At 37.7% G+C, this 17,422-nt stretch overlaps 2 protein-coding genes across 2 annotated transcripts; one reads left to right on the top strand and one right to left on the bottom strand.

Annotated features, from left to right (window-relative positions):
* On the top strand, positions 1-6,829 carry LOC124159438 (dynactin subunit 2). The gene is made up of 7 exons (XM_046535249.1): positions 1-109; positions 266-337; positions 411-550; positions 665-928; positions 1,427-1,655; positions 2,340-2,661; positions 6,486-6,829. The coding sequence occupies exons 1-7, from the start codon at positions 62-64 to the stop codon at positions 6,662-6,664; spliced, it is 1,254 nt and encodes a 417-aa protein (XP_046391205.1). The 5' UTR covers positions 1-61; the 3' UTR covers positions 6,665-6,829.
* On the bottom strand, positions 6,827-17,421 carry LOC124159440 (60S ribosomal protein L27). The gene is made up of 4 exons (XM_046535251.1): positions 17,311-17,421; positions 16,726-16,952; positions 16,462-16,601; positions 6,827-6,923 (listed from the first exon to the last, which is right to left on the bottom strand). The coding sequence occupies exons 2-4, from the start codon at positions 16,942-16,944 to the stop codon at positions 6,875-6,877; spliced, it is 408 nt and encodes a 135-aa protein (XP_046391207.1). The 5' UTR covers positions 16,945-16,952; positions 17,311-17,421; the 3' UTR covers positions 6,827-6,874.
* Position 17,422: the final 1 nt, after the last annotated feature.

The raw sequence follows: 17,422 nt of genomic DNA, 5'->3' as shown, positions 1-17,422 counted from the left end.
CGTAACTATTCGCCGCGCCATCTCCGCAACCCGCAACACAGTACGACATCGTCTGGAATCAATGAATGTCGATATGGCTGATCCAAAATACGCTGATTTACCTGGAATCGTAAGTTATACATTCATGTATATATTACATGCCTATCACTGTCATGCATCTTACTGCTATGAGTAATTTGTGTTGGCCGCCAGCCAATTATCTGAAATTATTCTCTGTGGTTACCACTACCACCCACTGGTCTTCTGATGATCCATTTCTTTTCAGGCCTATGATCAACCTGACGTATATGAAACGAGTGATCTCCCTGAAGCAGATCAGAATATAGAATATGTTGAGGTAAGGTAATCAGCATTGTCCTTCAAGTTTTAATTTCTTGTAAAGGGGTGTATCAAGACTTAATTATTTTTAGGAAGAAACTGAGGGCATAGAGAGATTGCACATCAGTGCCAATGAAGCTTTCAATAATTTTAAAGGAAAGTCACTTTATGCCAGCGGAGTGGACTTTTCCGATAAGATCAGCAGATACATAAGAACCGGATATGATGCGAGGTATGTTTGCCTTCTCATGAACCTATATTCTTATCAACTTGCTGGTTGTTGTTGTTTTTGTATTCACCAAAAATTGTGTTGGAGATTGAATTTTTTGTCTATATGACAATATAGATCTACTGAGTTGGAGCTGGCGGGTGAGGGAGAGAAGGAAACTGTGGTCCAGAAGTACAGGAGACTTAAATGTGAGGTGAAGGAGCTGCTTGATGAAATTGAAGAGGTGAAGTCCTCTGGTGAAGGCCCAGAAGCTGCAGCGTCTGTTGTAGCACTTGCGAAAGAAGGCGATCGACTTCGGAAACAATTAGATGAACTCCGCTTGGAAGAAATTTTTGGTGAACATGCAAGTGAACTTACGGATCCACAAGAAGCCCAGCTTAAGTATGTTCTTAATTATTTTATGTTCTTAAGTATTACATGTTGTACCTGAGCATTTATGTTTATTTATCGGTCCCTTGTATTTAAATCTCTTAAAAATAAATTTAATTGACCTAATTACGTATCTATTTAAAAAATTCTCAACCTTGCACGACCATTTCGCTAGAGGATATAATTTGAGAGATTAAAATCTTCCAAAAAAAAGTCCTGTGATTTGATTTTCTGTGTAGACTTATAGAAAAAATGCTGCAAAAGTTCGGAGGGATTTTATGTTGGCAGCCCAGGTTTTGTCTGTGGATAAACGAGTAAGCTATGTTTCTCATATTTCCTCGATTATTCAAGTGGTGATAAATTTGCTCTTGTTTGGTGTGCTAAATACACGGGTGCTGAAGAGAATTTCGTATTCCTGATAATGGCTGGGAGAAAATTTTGCCAACCATTGCTTGGTGAGGAAGAGTTATTGAACTATACTTATGATTGCCCATTTTTTATACTTTCCAGAATGCTGCTCGCTCAGTTGGAAGCTTTTAAAAAGGGAGCAGTTACTGAGGCACAAAGTGGAACTAAGGCTAGTGCAAAGAAAGATGCAGGTGGTGAAAAGTTACTAGCCTCTTATGAGCTATATAGCCATCCTGAAAGAGAGCACTTCACACGAAATGAGCGCATAGCAATGCTAGAGCAGCGACTACACAACTTGGAAGCATTTGTTGGACCTAATCCTGAAAAGCTGGTGAGAATTGTGTGAATGGTGCAACTGAAAAATATTGCCAATATCAAGCAAGGTTTTTGCTGATAGTTATGGGAGAATATTTTCAATTGGAGCTTCCTGGTAAATTTACCCTTACAGTTTCACTGATTAAACACATTCAATGCGGGCTCGATTTTCATTCAAGTCATCAAAATCGGCCGTAAAAGTAAGAAAGGAAAATAGATGGAGGTTTCCTCACCATAACTTCTGTTCTAATACTGCTTTTTACAAACGGTGCACACGGTTCGAAAGAGAGAAGTGTGCTGAAGGCCATATACACGATCAGACGTCTCAGAAGTGGATATTAGTCAAGTACAGAAGCAGAGAAAGGGCTCCCGGCAGAGGGCATCAATTGACGTGCTCCATATCTCGGCTTAGACAGGACCACGTCAATTTACATGCTCCGCTCTGAATGTGTTAAGGCATGGAGTATGAATGTGTGTGTAGCATTTTGACACTTTATTGGGAATGGTATGGCCCAGTGGTAAGAATTGAATGTGTGAGTTAAAAATGCTTGTAGACAATCCTGGGTTGTGCTTTTCCCATACCAATCCAATATTTATGGGTAGAAATTCACTGCTTAAATGTCAATATTGGTTTTGTAAAGAGAGAAAAATGAGACAGCCATAGTAGGTGGAATTTAATTGTGATTATCTTTGATTCCAGTCAAGGCTCTATGCCGATAGTGGCTCTCTTCGAGGTGGTGCTTCTGGAGTTGGGCTTGTTGGTGCCGTTGAGTCCCTTGGTGCCCGCACAAGCCTCTTTGATCCAGGTCAGCTGGACCATATTGAAGGCCGTTTGATTGCTTTGGGAGAAAAGATGAGTAGCATTGCTGGTGAACGGAATAAAGCTGAAGGCCAGATTAACCCAGAACAAGAAGCCAAGGTGTCTGCCCTGTATGAGTTGGCAAAAAAATCTGAGGCCATGACGCCAATGCTTGAAGAAGTGGTGGAAAGGATGGGAGCTCTTAACACTGTACATGAACAGGGTGAGTTAGAGCTCTTCAATTCTCCTTCTTTCACAAAATGACCATTGCTTTAAATCCTTATATCACCATGGGGAATCACCCTCTCAAGTCTGAAAGAACATATTAAATGTTGACGTCTTTATATCATATTCCCAGAAATGAGAATTTATTTTCTTCTAAGCAAATTTTGGGCAGATGGACCCTCAGTATATTTTGCAATTCGTTGCTCACAGATGTCGTGGGATTTGCTCACCCCGTGTGAGTTTAGCTCTCTCTGCACTCTGCCTGCCACGGGCGAATTTTATATTAGTAAAACATCTTCTCAGTGCGAAAATAGTTCTTTGTAATCATAATCTGCTAGCCTGTTTTCTTCTCCATTGGTGATTACGTAAGACGGTTGAAAATCTGATTTTGTATGTATTTTTTTCCTTCTAATTTTAATAGACATTAAAATTACCTCTCTTTTTTCCATAGTTTATAACAGGGTGTTCAGTGACTGGGAAAACTGGGAGAATCTGGATTTATGTGTGAAGTTTTAGTCCCTGAAATTATGTATAAATTATTCATGAATTTTTGCTCCAACCTGGAATTTCAACATCTTTTATTTCAAGTTCATTTCACTTAAAAATTTTCCAGTTCAACACCCATATTTGGCCCAAAATGTGTTTGTCATAATTTTAAGTGCAGTAGCGTAAGAATTTTTACTGCTGCGTCAAGACGTGGAATGTCAGAAAAAAACAAAATCGAAATGTCTGGCACTCTTGACTCGAGTAAGATTCAAAAACATGAAGAATAGAATAGGGTGGTTTCCTATTATTTTTTTATTGCCTAAATCGAAAGATAATTACTCCTGGAGTACGTATTTCACGCTTTTAGATTTTTAAATGACGATATCTATTTTTTGCTATTAAATGAAAAGTGAAAATTTTCAAGCATGCGAAAATGCTACGGGTAAGTATGAATGCCGGGAAAAAACTCAGTGTGACGTCGTTCTGGTTCCCGCTGCCGCAACTGAGGTGACCTTGGGGCGAGGCTCTGAGCGCTGATACAACGCAGGATGCTAGCAGATAGCAGAGTACCATGCTAGCTGGTAGCGCATGGCTTAAATAAGGATTATTAATACCTTATCAAACGAAGAGAAGTTTCCGACCTTAGCCAGTTTTAATAGGTGATTATTAAAACATGTTTCCCTAAGCTCTGTGCCTCATGCATGCATTGGTAATCTCAGAGGATGTAAAACTCCTATCCTCTCGTGTAGAAACTAGGTCCCTGTGACGTCACGATGAGTGGCATCGCATGGGCGCCAATCTGGCATTTTTCAAATGAGGATAAAATTGACCCTTGCCATTTGTCTTAACTGGTATTTCTAAAATCAAATAATTTGTAATTATGAATACACTAATGGTGGGTAACAAATCGCAATCAATGCCTTTCGTTTTCTTTGATGAAGGAAACTACCCTATTCCAGGTGACGTCAACATCTACTTAAGAGGTTGAAGCAGCTTCTTGGCTTGCAGTGAATCATTATAAATAATATATTTAAATTAGGAACATAATATTGTTTAAAAGTATTTAAATTATTTTGGTTGTTTGAAAATTCTTATCTGTAGCAGTAATCATGTAAGTTATTGAACCTGGAATTATGCATGAATTCCTCTACTTCGATTTTCTGAACACCCTTTATATGTTCATATTACTAAAGGAGGCTCCACTTTTTAGCAGTGACAGTCCTAATGTGAACCCGGTCCCCACACATTGAATCACTCTCCAACTTTTGTCACTGGAGGCTAGAGGGTCTGTAGATGTCAATGCAGTAGGCTTTGAATACCCTTCAGAGCATCATTTGAGCATGCATTTCCATGGGCCCATGGCTAAGATGTTCTACTCCCATGTTAAGATTCAAGGATCGAGTGTCACCTGTTTTACTTTTTTCATAATTTTTCTCTATTTCTTTTACTCAAGCCTGCTATTCACTATCATTTTCATGCCTTTCACCAAAAATTTTATTTCTGTGAAAGGAATTTCTTTTTTTGCCCATGGGGCATGTTGATTTTTCCCTGTTCTTTCCTCACAAAGCTTCTTATGAAATATTTTACCATATTTCTCTGAATATAGACCCCCCACCAATTTTGAGGCTTCAGTTTCAGGAAAAAAACTCAAAAATGAGTTTGAACATGGTCCCACCTTTACTTTTACCATGGGCAATTTTGAAAAAAAGGGGGATTATTTTCAGATAAATATGGTATTTGTGTCGCAGCATGACATATTTATAAGGTACAAATGTACTGTTTCTTTTTATGTTTCAATGTGGTATTTTGGACTCATTCTTACAATTTAAGCCTAGTTTTTGAATTGTTGGAAAAGAGCTGTTGAAATCCAGAGAGGGTGAGCCTGGGGAGGGAAAGATCTCTTCCTCCGGAGTTGGGGTAGGTAAATCATCCTTTCATCGAGCGGTCACATATATGAATACATAGTTATCAAATTTTATAGGGAAAGTTGTTTTTTTCCTACTCCACAGATTGTTGAAATTTCAACTAATAGTGCTATCCAATTCAAAAACTAGGCCTGAATTTTAAGAATGAGTCCACAATACCATGTTGGGATGCAGAAGAAAACCAAGTAAATGTGTATCTTAAAAACGTTGCAACATGGAAATAAAATAATTCAAAGGAAGCTTCTGAGTGAAAATATCAGACTGCGAATGTTCACAAAAATATTTCCTTGCCCAGAGATAAAATTTTCGCAGAAAATCATGAAAAGAATTGTGAATAGCAGGATTCTGTGAAAGAATAATTTGAAGGAAATTATGAAAACAAATATGGTACACAAGAACCAATCTGAAAACTTTGGCTTGAAAATCAAGAACCATAACTACCTGGCCACACTAATAAGTGGGTGTATGTCATTCTGAAGGGAATACATTTCACTGATAAATGCTTCAATGAACTTTTTGTTTTTACTATTGGTCATATAATTAAGCTTAATTTTAAGCGATAAACGATTACATTACATAGTGTAATACTTGCAGGCATGTTTACTGCTCACCTAATAAAATCTGCTCATCCAGTTGACCTAGCAGTACTAGATGAGCGGATTTGATTCGGTGGGCGATTGTTGAGCTTTTTTTGCAGTGGAGGTATCGATATTCTGCCTTCAAAATGCCTGTAGTTCAGCAAAAATATAGACAAAAAGAGACTTCGCTGCAACACTTAAGAATGCAATGTTAAGCTTTTGAATATGGGGCCAAGGTTTACATGACGATGTCTGAAATTACATGATCTGTTTCTTCAATCTTAGTATTTTGTCATTGAAGTTCTCTTGTTATTCAGAAAACATCGGCATCCGAACATCATTCTCCCGATGTCTACTTGTAAGCTAATGCTATTAAAATTACAACAAACACATTTTAGGCAAGAAAATGGGTGTTGAACTGGCAGAATTATGTGAAATGAATTTTAAATAAATGTTGAAATTCCAGGATGGAGCAAAATTTCATTTGCCACATTTACAGCTGGAATAGGGTTTATCTTTTGGTAATGACCTTCTTGGAAGCACTTACTCCCTTACCAACATATACAATCCTTGATGTAATGTTAGTCTTGGGAAGAGCACTGTGAACTTCGGTAAAAGATGCCAAAGTAATTTAGGAATATGCGTTGAGTAGTGGGCAAGAGAGAAGAGAATTGATTATGGGTCTGAAGGAATTTTTTTCTGTGGCAACAATTGTGAATTTCACGAGTGTCCATGCGTTAAACTTGAAATATACCACTGTAATGTAGTTATTAACTTATTGACTGGCACCTATGAAATAATAATGTAATCTTGTGGTTTAATTTTATTTACAGCATTACAATTCAGCACTACCCTGGCCAAGCTTGACAGCTTGCAAGAGAAAATCCTGGCAGGAATTGCTAATAATGAAACAGTATTGAAGGAGGTTAAGGAGAGCTTTTCACAGAATTTGGAGACAATTAAGAACAACATGAGCAGCCTTGATGCTCGAATTACAGCTTTGAAGAAATGAAATATATATTTATTTAACTAATTTATACTTTTTGGCTTCTTTTTAATAGTTTTATACGTTGAATTTTTAAGTGCCTATATATTGTATCCCATTTGCATACCTAATTGTTTGTAATCTTATTGGTGTTGATATATCATTAATTCATGAAATAAAACAAAAAAGTAAGTTTTTGGTATTTTTAATTTACCAAACATTAATACATAGAAGAAATTAAAAACGAAGCTTCTGGAAGAACCATGGGTTTTTTCCTAGCTTGTACCTGGAAAGAAAAGAAAAAAAATTTGAACTACAGACTTAGTTTGACTCACATAGGCACAAACAGGAGTAATAAAACTATGAACTCATCCAATAACCAATATCGTAATAATTAAATTCGGAAGTACCTAATTCCACAAAACACAGACGTAACTAAAAGCAACAACTAAAACATGACAATGGAGATTAGTTAATGTATGGGTTAGCATTTGGCATATGGCAAGAGTCCCAGGATGAGTGTAGGGAGGTGCAAATCTGCCACAGGTCTTCTTGAAGATTTGGTAGATTGTTAAGAAAAACATTATTGATTTTTATGCTAGATTTTCTCTACAGAGCAATCTTCAGATAGTATTTAGAGCTAAATATCCAAACAGTCTTTTGACTGTTTACCACTAAGCCCATTTTATAAAAAAACGTGTAACTTAGGAACATGCAGTCTCTCAGTCAATTTTTCATGAACTTTGCAAATTGAATATAATCAGAGATTGAGAAGTTAACTCCAGCAGGGTTATTCCACTAATCGTATGGCCGGGCCATAAGTCGAAATCGACCATAACTACGGCCTCAAGACATACGTATGGCTTCGAGCGATTCTACTCTGAGCGAAAGGCCATAAGTCGGGCGGTAGCTATGGCCTAAAGGCCGTAATAATATGGCCTGCCTAAGAGGCGGTCATAACTCGGGCCATACGAAATAACATTGCTCGCCTAAGGTGTTATAAAAGAAACTTACGAAGTCTCATCGATTACATAGCGATTGTTTCAAGAAATATATGAATATTGTGGGTGAGCACATACGGATTCAACGGGCATTGGCTAGATATATTTTAAAAAGACGTCGATTTCATAAGGAGGATACGGGATACGTGTAGGTAATCCGTTCGCATACGATGACGATATTTTCATTAACTATTTCCGTGCGTCAAAAGTTGTTACTTAATTTTTAAGTAGATATAGTGGATGAGCTATAAGTTCGCTTGTAGTTAAAAAGTTAGGAATACTTTTAACGGATGCTCTGCTAAAGTGAACGGAGGAACGGGCCCGTTCCTCTTCCGGAGCCGGCTTTTATTTGCTTTCTGTGCTACATTTAAATTGCTAGCAGGTTCCTTATTTGTTTCGAAAAGCTGTAGGTAGTTTGAAATATCCGCTATTAAATGTTTTATATTTTAAGATTCTCGTAGCATAACGGTTCATGAGGGAGCATATCTAAGAAACATAGGGCAAGAAATTTTTTTTGGCAGTAAGGCAATCTTCAGTAAGTCGATGCGTAAAGGACAAATGTCGTCCACAAATCAAGGAAAGAATGATAGTCTCATATTGATGTTTTAACTTCATACAGCTACCGAAACATAAGCCTCTGATAATAAAATTAATGAAACTTAAAGTTTCAATTTCATCTTTAGATTTCGTGCATTGGCTGGATTTATAAGGCTTTTGGGGGCAAATGATTGCAGCCATGAGACAATAGTTACACCATTGGAAGGAGATGAAGGGGGTTAGAACTACAATAGGATGTCATGTTCTAACTCTATCCATTACATGCACAATTCACGAATATTATAATACTGCACGGTACAAATTTCTTCTGCTTCTTCTCGCCCGTGATTTGCGTTCTTCACTTGTTTTAAAGATCTTCAGCGTCTGCCGCTAGATTAGTGTTTAAAGAAAATCCAAATTTATCCTTTAATAAGAGTCCATTTCGGTTAATGGAACATATAATTAATTTTTTATTCACGTTGGAACAAACTTCCTTCTCAAAAAAATGACTAGTATATAAAAAAGTGAACCAAACTTATAGTACCAATTATAATTCTCATACTCGCCTGCAGAAAGGGCGTTAAGACTTTTGGCCGGGCCATACGATATGGCCCCTCGAGAGTGGAATCGGTTTAGGCCGTAATTTCGGGTCAGACCATAAGAAACTTACGGCCGGCCATACGTATGGCCCCGTTTAGTAGAATAGCCCTGCAGAATAGACTAACTAGGACACATCCCAACCCAATTTTAATATCTGGTGTGAGGCAGTTGCTGTTTCAATGCTGTAGAAGAATAATAGATAGTGCCCAATTCCCACAATTATTTCATAAACAGCCAAAAGTTATGAAGTAAACTTTGTGAGTTATCGAATATTAGTTGATAACTTTTATTAACAAGCCTTGGTAACCTTGGGATTAGTGGTGGGCACTACGAGTTGGTTCTAATGTGTGACTCAGCAGATTGAGCTATGAGGCGAGTCGCAACTCCCTCAGCAAATGACTCGCTCCGCACACACTACACTGAAGTTGTGCAAGGCTGCGGCGCTCACGACTCCACCTCACAATGTGAATGCTAGAGGTGCGAGCGGTGGAGTTCAGACTCCCAGCACTCACGACTCCCTCAGCACACACTGTTGGATATGAGCGGTGGAAGTCTGACTCCATGCGCACATGACTCCCTCTGCACACATTGTGCATGTTGTAGTGTGAAGCTCATGGCACGCTTAGCAAGTCAAAGGGAGCACATTGCAACTTTCACAGGTAGACCACTGCGCACCTTTTCACATCACTTGAAAGATTCATTCATTCTAGGTATTACTTTAAAGAATCTCAGATGACCCTTAACCTAGTTCTCTCTCCTGCATTTTCCATGCATTGTGAAAGAAATAGGGTTGAAGATGCTCGCAACTAAGATTGAGGAAATTAATTATGAATTTTTAACATGATCATGTAGTTTTGGAGAGAACATTTTGTTGCAACAGAATTTTTTTACTTGTCTTCATTTACAAGCACAGGAGACTTAATACATTTTATGCCTTCGATGAAAGATAAAACGTACCAGCAGAAATGGTTCCTAAGTTATATCACCTGTAAAGTATTGTGACTATTCAATACATAATTGATTAGAAATCAAATTTTCTAATTGTGGCCTAGGAAATGCTGCATTTTTAATGTTCATTCAGAAATCCCCCTCGACACCTTCCCCTCTCTACCACTCCCCTTAGCCCAGAAACTCTTTGCTGAGGTGCACTGTGCTTGCAGCTCTCTAGAGTGAGCTGCGAGGTGAGGCAGCTCCACAAAAAGAGTCGTTTGTGCCATCACTACTTGGATTACAGAATTGATAATCAACCCTAGACAGACAGGAAAAGAGACGAAACTAGAGTTGGAAAGAGCAATAATCCACAAGGACTAGGAGAAGCATAGACATCCCTGTCTCCCACATTGTCTGACATTTAGGGAATGAGCACCCCAGCTATGGAATTACTCCATGAATGCCACAGCTCCACACCCACAGATTGAGTGCCCGCTTTTCAGAATGGTCTTCCTCACCATTACGTGCCCCAGAACTCAATGCTGATTGCCAGGTATTCAAATTTAAGTTCCATGAGATTTTTGCAAAATCTTAACTCTCTCTCGGTCTCTCAATCAATTTGCCTACTAAGGAAGGTCGAAAATATGTTATGAAGTTGCCTGCACCTGTGCTAAGTGAGAGCTCAAATGGAAGAAGAATTTGATATTTTTGGATATAATGTGCATTCAAGGGGAGTGAGCACTCCCATCATCGAATTTTCCCAATACAGTGACCACTTTATTGATGCTCAATTTATACAATTCATTATTTTTCAGATAATTGCTTTCTGAATGCAAAATTCCTGAGCACTCATTGCTGACCGACAGGAGTTCAAATAGGCAAGCTAAGTTACCAAATGTGAGTTGATTATACTCACATTTGGTAACTTAGCTTTATTATTTTATCTCTGCGGGTGAGCTGGTGTGGCCAAAGCAAGTGGAGATGAGGGGAGGGAAAGTTTCTCGACATGTGGCTTTCCCTTTGCCAATCAGCAAACAGTAGGCGTGGCCTAAGTGAGTCGCTCTCAGACCTTTGCCGAGTGAACATCGTGCATCTGCTCGTGGAGCAGTGTTGCCAAATCTCACACGTTTTCCTTGTATGTGACTAAGTATCCCTTCCACAAACGGTGCCTCATTTAGCTGACAATGTCATGGGCTTTTCTGAAATGATTATCCCCAATGCCTTCCAAATGAGTAGTTATATTCTATCGTATTGTATATCGGCGCCGGGGCTGAAATACCTGTGGCCACCTATGACTCACACGTTTTCAGTGACAAAGCAGGGTGGCTATGTACATTTGGCAACGTTATGTTCGCTCCTCTCTCTCGTTAGTACCCCTACCCTATCAGCGAAGCCATCCGAGTGTCCGGGCTCTCACGAAAGCTTTCCCACAGACAAAGTGAATAGACCATAGAGATTATAAAGCCCTGCTATAGTATTAGCTTCTTCCAGACAGGAAGGCCAATTATATGGTTTGTAATAGACCGCTTCCTTGATTGTCATTATTATTAATGGCATATGCTTGAATAAATTTATAAGATACATGACACCGATAGCTGACAGACAAGATTAGGAGTTGATGAAAGAGACTTCATTTTAATGCATAATAATTGGAATTATAATACCTCCACTGGCTGGTTATCAAAACCAAGTGGTAAATAATGCAAATAATTCTATTTTATTCCTGTATACGGAGTTCCTCAAAATTACCGGGAAGAAGATCTACACTCAGCCTGTTCAATCAGAAATTGTTATCCATTAATTTCAACAAACAATCAGATACTAAAGAACTTGGATGCCAAGCAAGTGCCAAAAGAAATGGAGGTAAGAAGTTAGACCCTTGCGCAGAAGTGCATTTTTCTGGGAATACAACAAAATGATCGAGGATTCAGACTATAGAATCTAACCAGAAGGAAAATTAGAGGTAAGAAAAGATGCAACCTTTGATGAAGATATATTTTTCCATTCGTAAAAAAACAAGAGAAACTTCCATTTGTAGTGGAGACACTAATGATATAAAGAAAAATAAAGAAGTGCAAGAACATGAAGATAATATCATGGTGCCTAAGACTGAAAGCCCTGCGTGGACCATATGCAAAAGAATGGAAAGAAGCTAAGAAAAATGAAATGCAAAATATGGTGGAAAATTAGGCATGATATGTTAAATGTAAGAAATAAAATATTTATGTGAGAGGAAGGTAATGATTGTTTCAGCTTAAATATGATGAAAATGGTAAGGTGGCCAAATTTGAAAGCAAAATGTTAGCCAAGGTTTTCTGAGATGACAGGTGTGGACTTAAGATAAATAAATATAGTCAATTATTAAATAAGTTATTTTGAATACTCATGGCATTAGCAGTGGAAATAAATGTGTCATTAATCATTTACATGTCAACAGAGCATACCTCCAAAGTCCCATCCACAAAGAAGTTGATGTTTAGTAGCCTGAGAGTTTTGATGGACAAGGGAGGTGTTCAAAAGATATTGTATACAAATTGAAAGAGGTTCCAAGGGCCACACAAATTGGGTAGTGTGTGGAAATCGCACATTGATGGGCTGTCAAAGGGCAAGAAATTTAAGGAAAGCTTAACAGACCCTTGTGGTTATTCTTATGAGAGACTGTTCACTGGCATATATTTTGATTTGTTGGCATTTAGGGAAGAAAGCATAAGTAGCTATAAATTTAAGGTTTTAGGTGAACCTAACAACTTTTTCTCAACAATCATTTGGAGGGAAAGAAATATTGTTATTATAATTAGTCAAAACAATTACATGAAAAAGATATTTTATATTTTTACATGAATCATTTCCGGAATTATTCTCCTCCATCGCTAACAGCATGTTAACTGAATTTGTCTGATGAAGCATTTAATAAGCAGTTACATCAAAAAACAAGTGAAAATCTACCTCTCAAATTGTATCGCACCAGATTTAGCATTTACTGTTTGCAAATTAGTCAAAATTGAAAATGCAGCACAGTATTGCACAGGATACCAAAAATTGAAATTTCAGCTATCAATAGCAAACATATTAGTGATAGGTACCTACATTTTGACAGTGTAGCATAAAAATATCAAAGAAACAGCATTGTAAGAAAAAAACATCTAAAGTAGCCGTTGTTAACCAATTTTAAAATGGAAACCAAGCAAATATGGTATTAAATATCTAATCATTTGAACAATTACTGAAATTGACAATGTCCCACACCCTGTGTAAGGCGTATTTAGTATTTTCTTCAAGACATACAGGCTCAACAGCCACATTTTTTTCTTACAGGGAGTAGCTTGGAATTAACGTGAAGTCACCAAATCCCATCACCATACAAAAAATTAAGAGGAAGAAGATCCCTCTGGATTTGATGTGTCAAAAATGTCACTTTTAGCATTGATCTTAATAGAAATATCACTCTTCCAAGCCTCCTGGGAATTACCCAAGTTACATGAAAGGATACTCCACACCTTTTATTCTATATCCCTGTGCAATCTCAAGAGGGTAGAAAGGGGCCATGGCAACCCCGCTTATTTTGATTAAAAATACTAAAATATAATTTATAACCTCCATTTCATATACCACCATTACCTCCTAATTTTATTTTTTAGATATACAGTGAGTCCTCGTTCTACGTCACCGCGTTTAACGTCATTTCGCGATAACGTCACGAAAATTTTGAGACCGTCATTTTAAATTTCGCGCGAAAAAAAAGGCGAAGCGGCGGGCGTTGCAGGTTGTTCGTTTTGTGGGCGGTAATACAGTCATTCTAAGCAAAGTGTAAAATGGTGTGCTTATTCTTAATTGCAATTACGGTTTTAGCAAAAATTTCTTCAAAATAAATTCTTGCGTAGGTGCGCAAGGTTTTACTAGACATAATGGTTTTCAGGAACCTAAAAAGTGGTTTCAAGGCATTTTTCCACGTAGAACTCTGAGATTTTGTCGTCACTTTTTTTGCCGAGTTCACAATAATTTTGGTTCCTGTAACTGCGACGATGTTTCAGCGATGATGGTGCCGAGGCGACGCTCGCCCGGGCGACCACCATAGCGAAGCCGAAAAGCAAATGCTGGAAGATACAAAAATGGAGAAGGATTTACGTCACTGCTGCTATTGTCGTCGATGAAGACAGGGACTAGTATTTATGCGATAGTTTAGCATTCCCACCGTAAAAAATGCCCCATTTTTTTCGCGCAGGAATTGTGAGGTCTAGGAGCTGATATTCACTTTTTACATCGTTTCTAATGGGATATTATGCTTCGATTAACGTCATTTCGTTTATCGTCACATTTTTCAGGAACGGTAAGTGACATTAAACGAGGACTCACTGTAATTGCAAGACATCTGTAAATAAATGTGAATCCACAAAACTAATTGAATTGGGATTGTGAATGACAGATTTTTTGGGGTTCCCTGGTTAGTAAACCAGTAAAATTGAGGTATTGCTGCATATGACATGCTGAATACCTTACCCAGAAGACTCTCGTTATTACGAACAACGTTACCACCAAGTTCTTTTTACGAAGTAAATCAGAGGTCTTGACAAAAAGGCTAATCCTATTTATAGCAAAATGAACACTACTAAGAAATTTTCATTATTACGACATTACAAACCTCAGTCCTGATGGCTATAAAATGAACTTTATAATACTGACTGTAAATTGGCCATATGGTAGTCATCTTCCGACAATTATTCGACTTTCAGAGATACTAGAATATGAAAAATTCAAGTGTGTACAAATTGTCAAATTTGGTGTTGGCCGATGCGACGTAGAAGAACTCGCACATTGAGCACAGTATAAAAAAGTATCAATCCGTTTTGAATAGGGGAACTGTTCAGCATTTTGCCCAAGTTTCCTTCCTGCAGACAGTGATTTTTTTCCGCTACAGCCATGTTGCACGCCAGCTAGATCAGATCGTCACAATCTTGAGTTGACACAACACTGTAATGCGGTTTGCAGAATAACCACACTTTTCAACGTCTTGCATAGGTTTATCTACTGAAAAAATAAGGTCTCAGAATGCACCTTGTTCATACATCGAGGATTTACTGCATTTGCTCACAACATAGTCACGTTGATCATACCCATGATTCTGAAGATATTCCGTAGCGCGACCATAAGTACGTGAGATCTACCAAATTACAGAAGCGCTCAGCCATGCCTTCTATCTTCTGATTGGTAAAGGGAAAGATGTGTTAAGAAACTTTCCTTTGAGTAAACTCCACTTGTTTAAGCCATAGCGGTAAAAGTGAACAGAGTTTAATGCCCAATAATCCTCCATGATTTGCCCTTACAAGTAATTTTTCAAACCCGAATTTCATCCTTGTTTGGTAAAAAAGAAACTAATGGGTCGCACAGAAGTGTAATGTACAAAACATAAGACTAGCCTCAACATAATATCTACAAGATTTGCACAATTTGGCTTTCATTAACTACTAATTTGTCTATAATATAGACCTAAAACATCATATCAACTTGAATAATTATTTCAGAGACCATTTACAATGGAAAAGTATGTTTTTCTTAGCTAAAGAAAAGTTGACAGCTCTCAAGGAGTGAAAAATTATAAGGCCCATATGCTACACCAATCACAAATTCTAAACGAAATGTGACAGTACCAGAATGTCAAAAGTTAATTTAGCAATTTCAGAAAACAAAAATTGATATCAGAAGCCTCTTTCATGACATTACCTAATTAACATTACATCAAACTTTAAATTTAATAAATATAGATATTACAATTTCTCCTTTCATCGTGCTCAAAGAAACCTCAATAGCTAAAAAAAAACCTGCTCCACTGCGCAATTTTACAACCCATGAACTTTAACTTCTTATGTGGATATTCAGAAAAACTAAGGACATCTAAGAGTGCTATGATGGCCACTTTCAAAAAAGTTTACCATCCATGAAAATATACGTAGAAATCAGCCTCAAAACCTGAGGTGGGAGAGTTGAACCCCTAGGTAGACATTAATGCAAACATGATCAAACAAAAATTAACCTATGAAATAAAAAAGAAAGTATGTATCCCAAATTGTAAAGGCTAACATATTTCCACGTACACATTACTTAGTTAATAATTCAGTTTCCCAAGCACAAGTACATTCATGGTTCTCAACCGTTTTCAAGCTTCTGTAATTACGCCAAGGTGCTAGCACATTACAAGACCAAGATCGTAGACCACAATTAAATGTGATGGGGAGTAATAATTCCAAGCTCTCACCGAAGAGACAATGCCAAATGGACTTGAAGGAGAGCGCATAGCTGCGCCTTTGAAGCAATTACATGAGGATCTAAATTTTCACTGTTGCTTAACCCTTGAAAATTGATGCTAATAATGGCATTCAAAATTGATAAGGTGTTAATCCAGGAACCTACCACATACTTGCTAACAACAGCCATCAAACCTTGCTGCAACCAACAAGAAATAGCCGCTACTTAGTTTCCCATTTAAACTAGGTACACAATGACAATTAAGTAGCCCCTCGTAATCTTCACCCTTAGCAGCATATTTTACTTCACTGACTTTGGTACTCGGGCACAAAGCTAACTCAACAACAGACTGAATAATCATCACAAATAAAGACTGAAAATTTTAAATCATCTTCACCCGATCATGACAACACTCCCTCGAAACTCAGATTCCAAAACCATAACCAGGTCAATGCACACTAACTACATAATTGGTGACATTTTCAACACTACAATGTTTACACAAATGGCACTTACCTTTCTTCAAATTTCACTTTGGCCTGATAGCGAGCCTTTTTCCTCTTCATGGGGTCCTTGATATCCTTAACTGTGGTTTTCTCAAGGCCAATATCAGCCATTGTGTAACGAGTTGGCATTAAATGGTTATAATTCAATACCTTAAAGAGAAATTGAAAATGGTGAAAAGAAGTATACCACGAAAAAAAAAACACCGAGTACGTGTTGATGCTACGCTAAACTTCAGATTTAAGAGTGACTTCAACCAAGAGTTAACATAATTACCTTAATAAAAGGCTTGATCTTGGACCTCTTATGGATTTTCGCTTTGCCCATCCTCTTGGTTACTTTCCTGGGGTACCTATCAATTCCGGCAACCAGGGCATGTCCGTATTGTTTATCACCTGTGCCTTCATCGAAGTGTCTAATTATGATGGCTTTCTTTCCTGCGTACCGGCCACTTAGGACCAGTACGACTTTTCCCGGTTTCATAATCTTCCCCATTCTTAATTCTGAAACATAAAACTCACCGATATTACCATACACGTATGCAATTGCAATTAAAAATGTACTATGTTGGAAATTTCAGACCCCATAGAGAACAAAGAAATGGCTATGAATTCACTCAAACACTCTTTTAAAGTGAAACGTGAGATAAAATGTTTTCATGTGGCACACAACAACATAAGCATGGCCATAATTTCTACATAAAAATGGTACAAATCCACATATTATTGGGGTCAAATGTTTACAACATGAATTACAAAAATATAATGACGAAATTATAATTAGCATTAAATGTGTAGATAACGTTATTACACGGATGAATTAGGATTATGAAATTTACAATTATAAACTCTACGAACTCACATTGACGACGTGCGCCGGAAGAAGACTCACAAATTGCACAACTGAACACAGGAAGGTACGATTTTGGCGCTGCTATCGCGTTACAGAGTTGCCAAATCGAATCATGGCTGAG

This window comes from Ischnura elegans, chromosome 5 (genome assembly GCF_921293095.1).
Source record: "Ischnura elegans chromosome 5, ioIscEleg1.1, whole genome shotgun sequence".
NCBI lineage: Eukaryota > Metazoa > Arthropoda > Insecta > Odonata > Coenagrionidae > Ischnura > Ischnura elegans.
This window is presented reverse-complemented; position numbering and strand designations above follow the sequence as displayed.

What these genes read in the sequence shown, in the direction of transcription:
- LOC124159438 (XM_046535249.1), top strand. Translation starts at nt 62, where the DNA reads ATGAATGTCGATATGGCTGATCCAAAATACGCTGATTTACCTGGAATC. An exon ending in AGAATATAGAATATGTTGAG is followed by an intron (nt 338 to 410) that starts GTAAGGTAATCA and finishes AATTATTTTTAG; the next exon opens with GAAGAAACTGAGGGCATAGA. An exon ending in CCACAAGAAGCCCAGCTTAA is followed by an intron (nt 929 to 1,426) that starts GTATGTTCTTAA and finishes TATACTTTCCAG; the next exon opens with AATGCTGCTCGCTCAGTTGG.
- LOC124159440 (XM_046535251.1), bottom strand. Translation starts at nt 16,944, where the DNA reads ATGGGGAAGATTATGAAACCGGGAAAAGTCGTACTGGTCCTAAGTGGC. An exon ending in AGATCAAGCCTTTTATTAAG is followed by an intron (nt 16,602 to 16,725) that starts GTAATTATGTTA and finishes TTTCTCTTTAAG; the next exon opens with GTATTGAATTATAACCATTT. An exon ending in AAAGTGAAATTTGAAGAAAG is followed by an intron (nt 6,924 to 16,461) that starts GTAAGTGCCATT and finishes TTTTCTTTCCAG; the next exon opens with GTACAAGCTAGGAAAAAACC.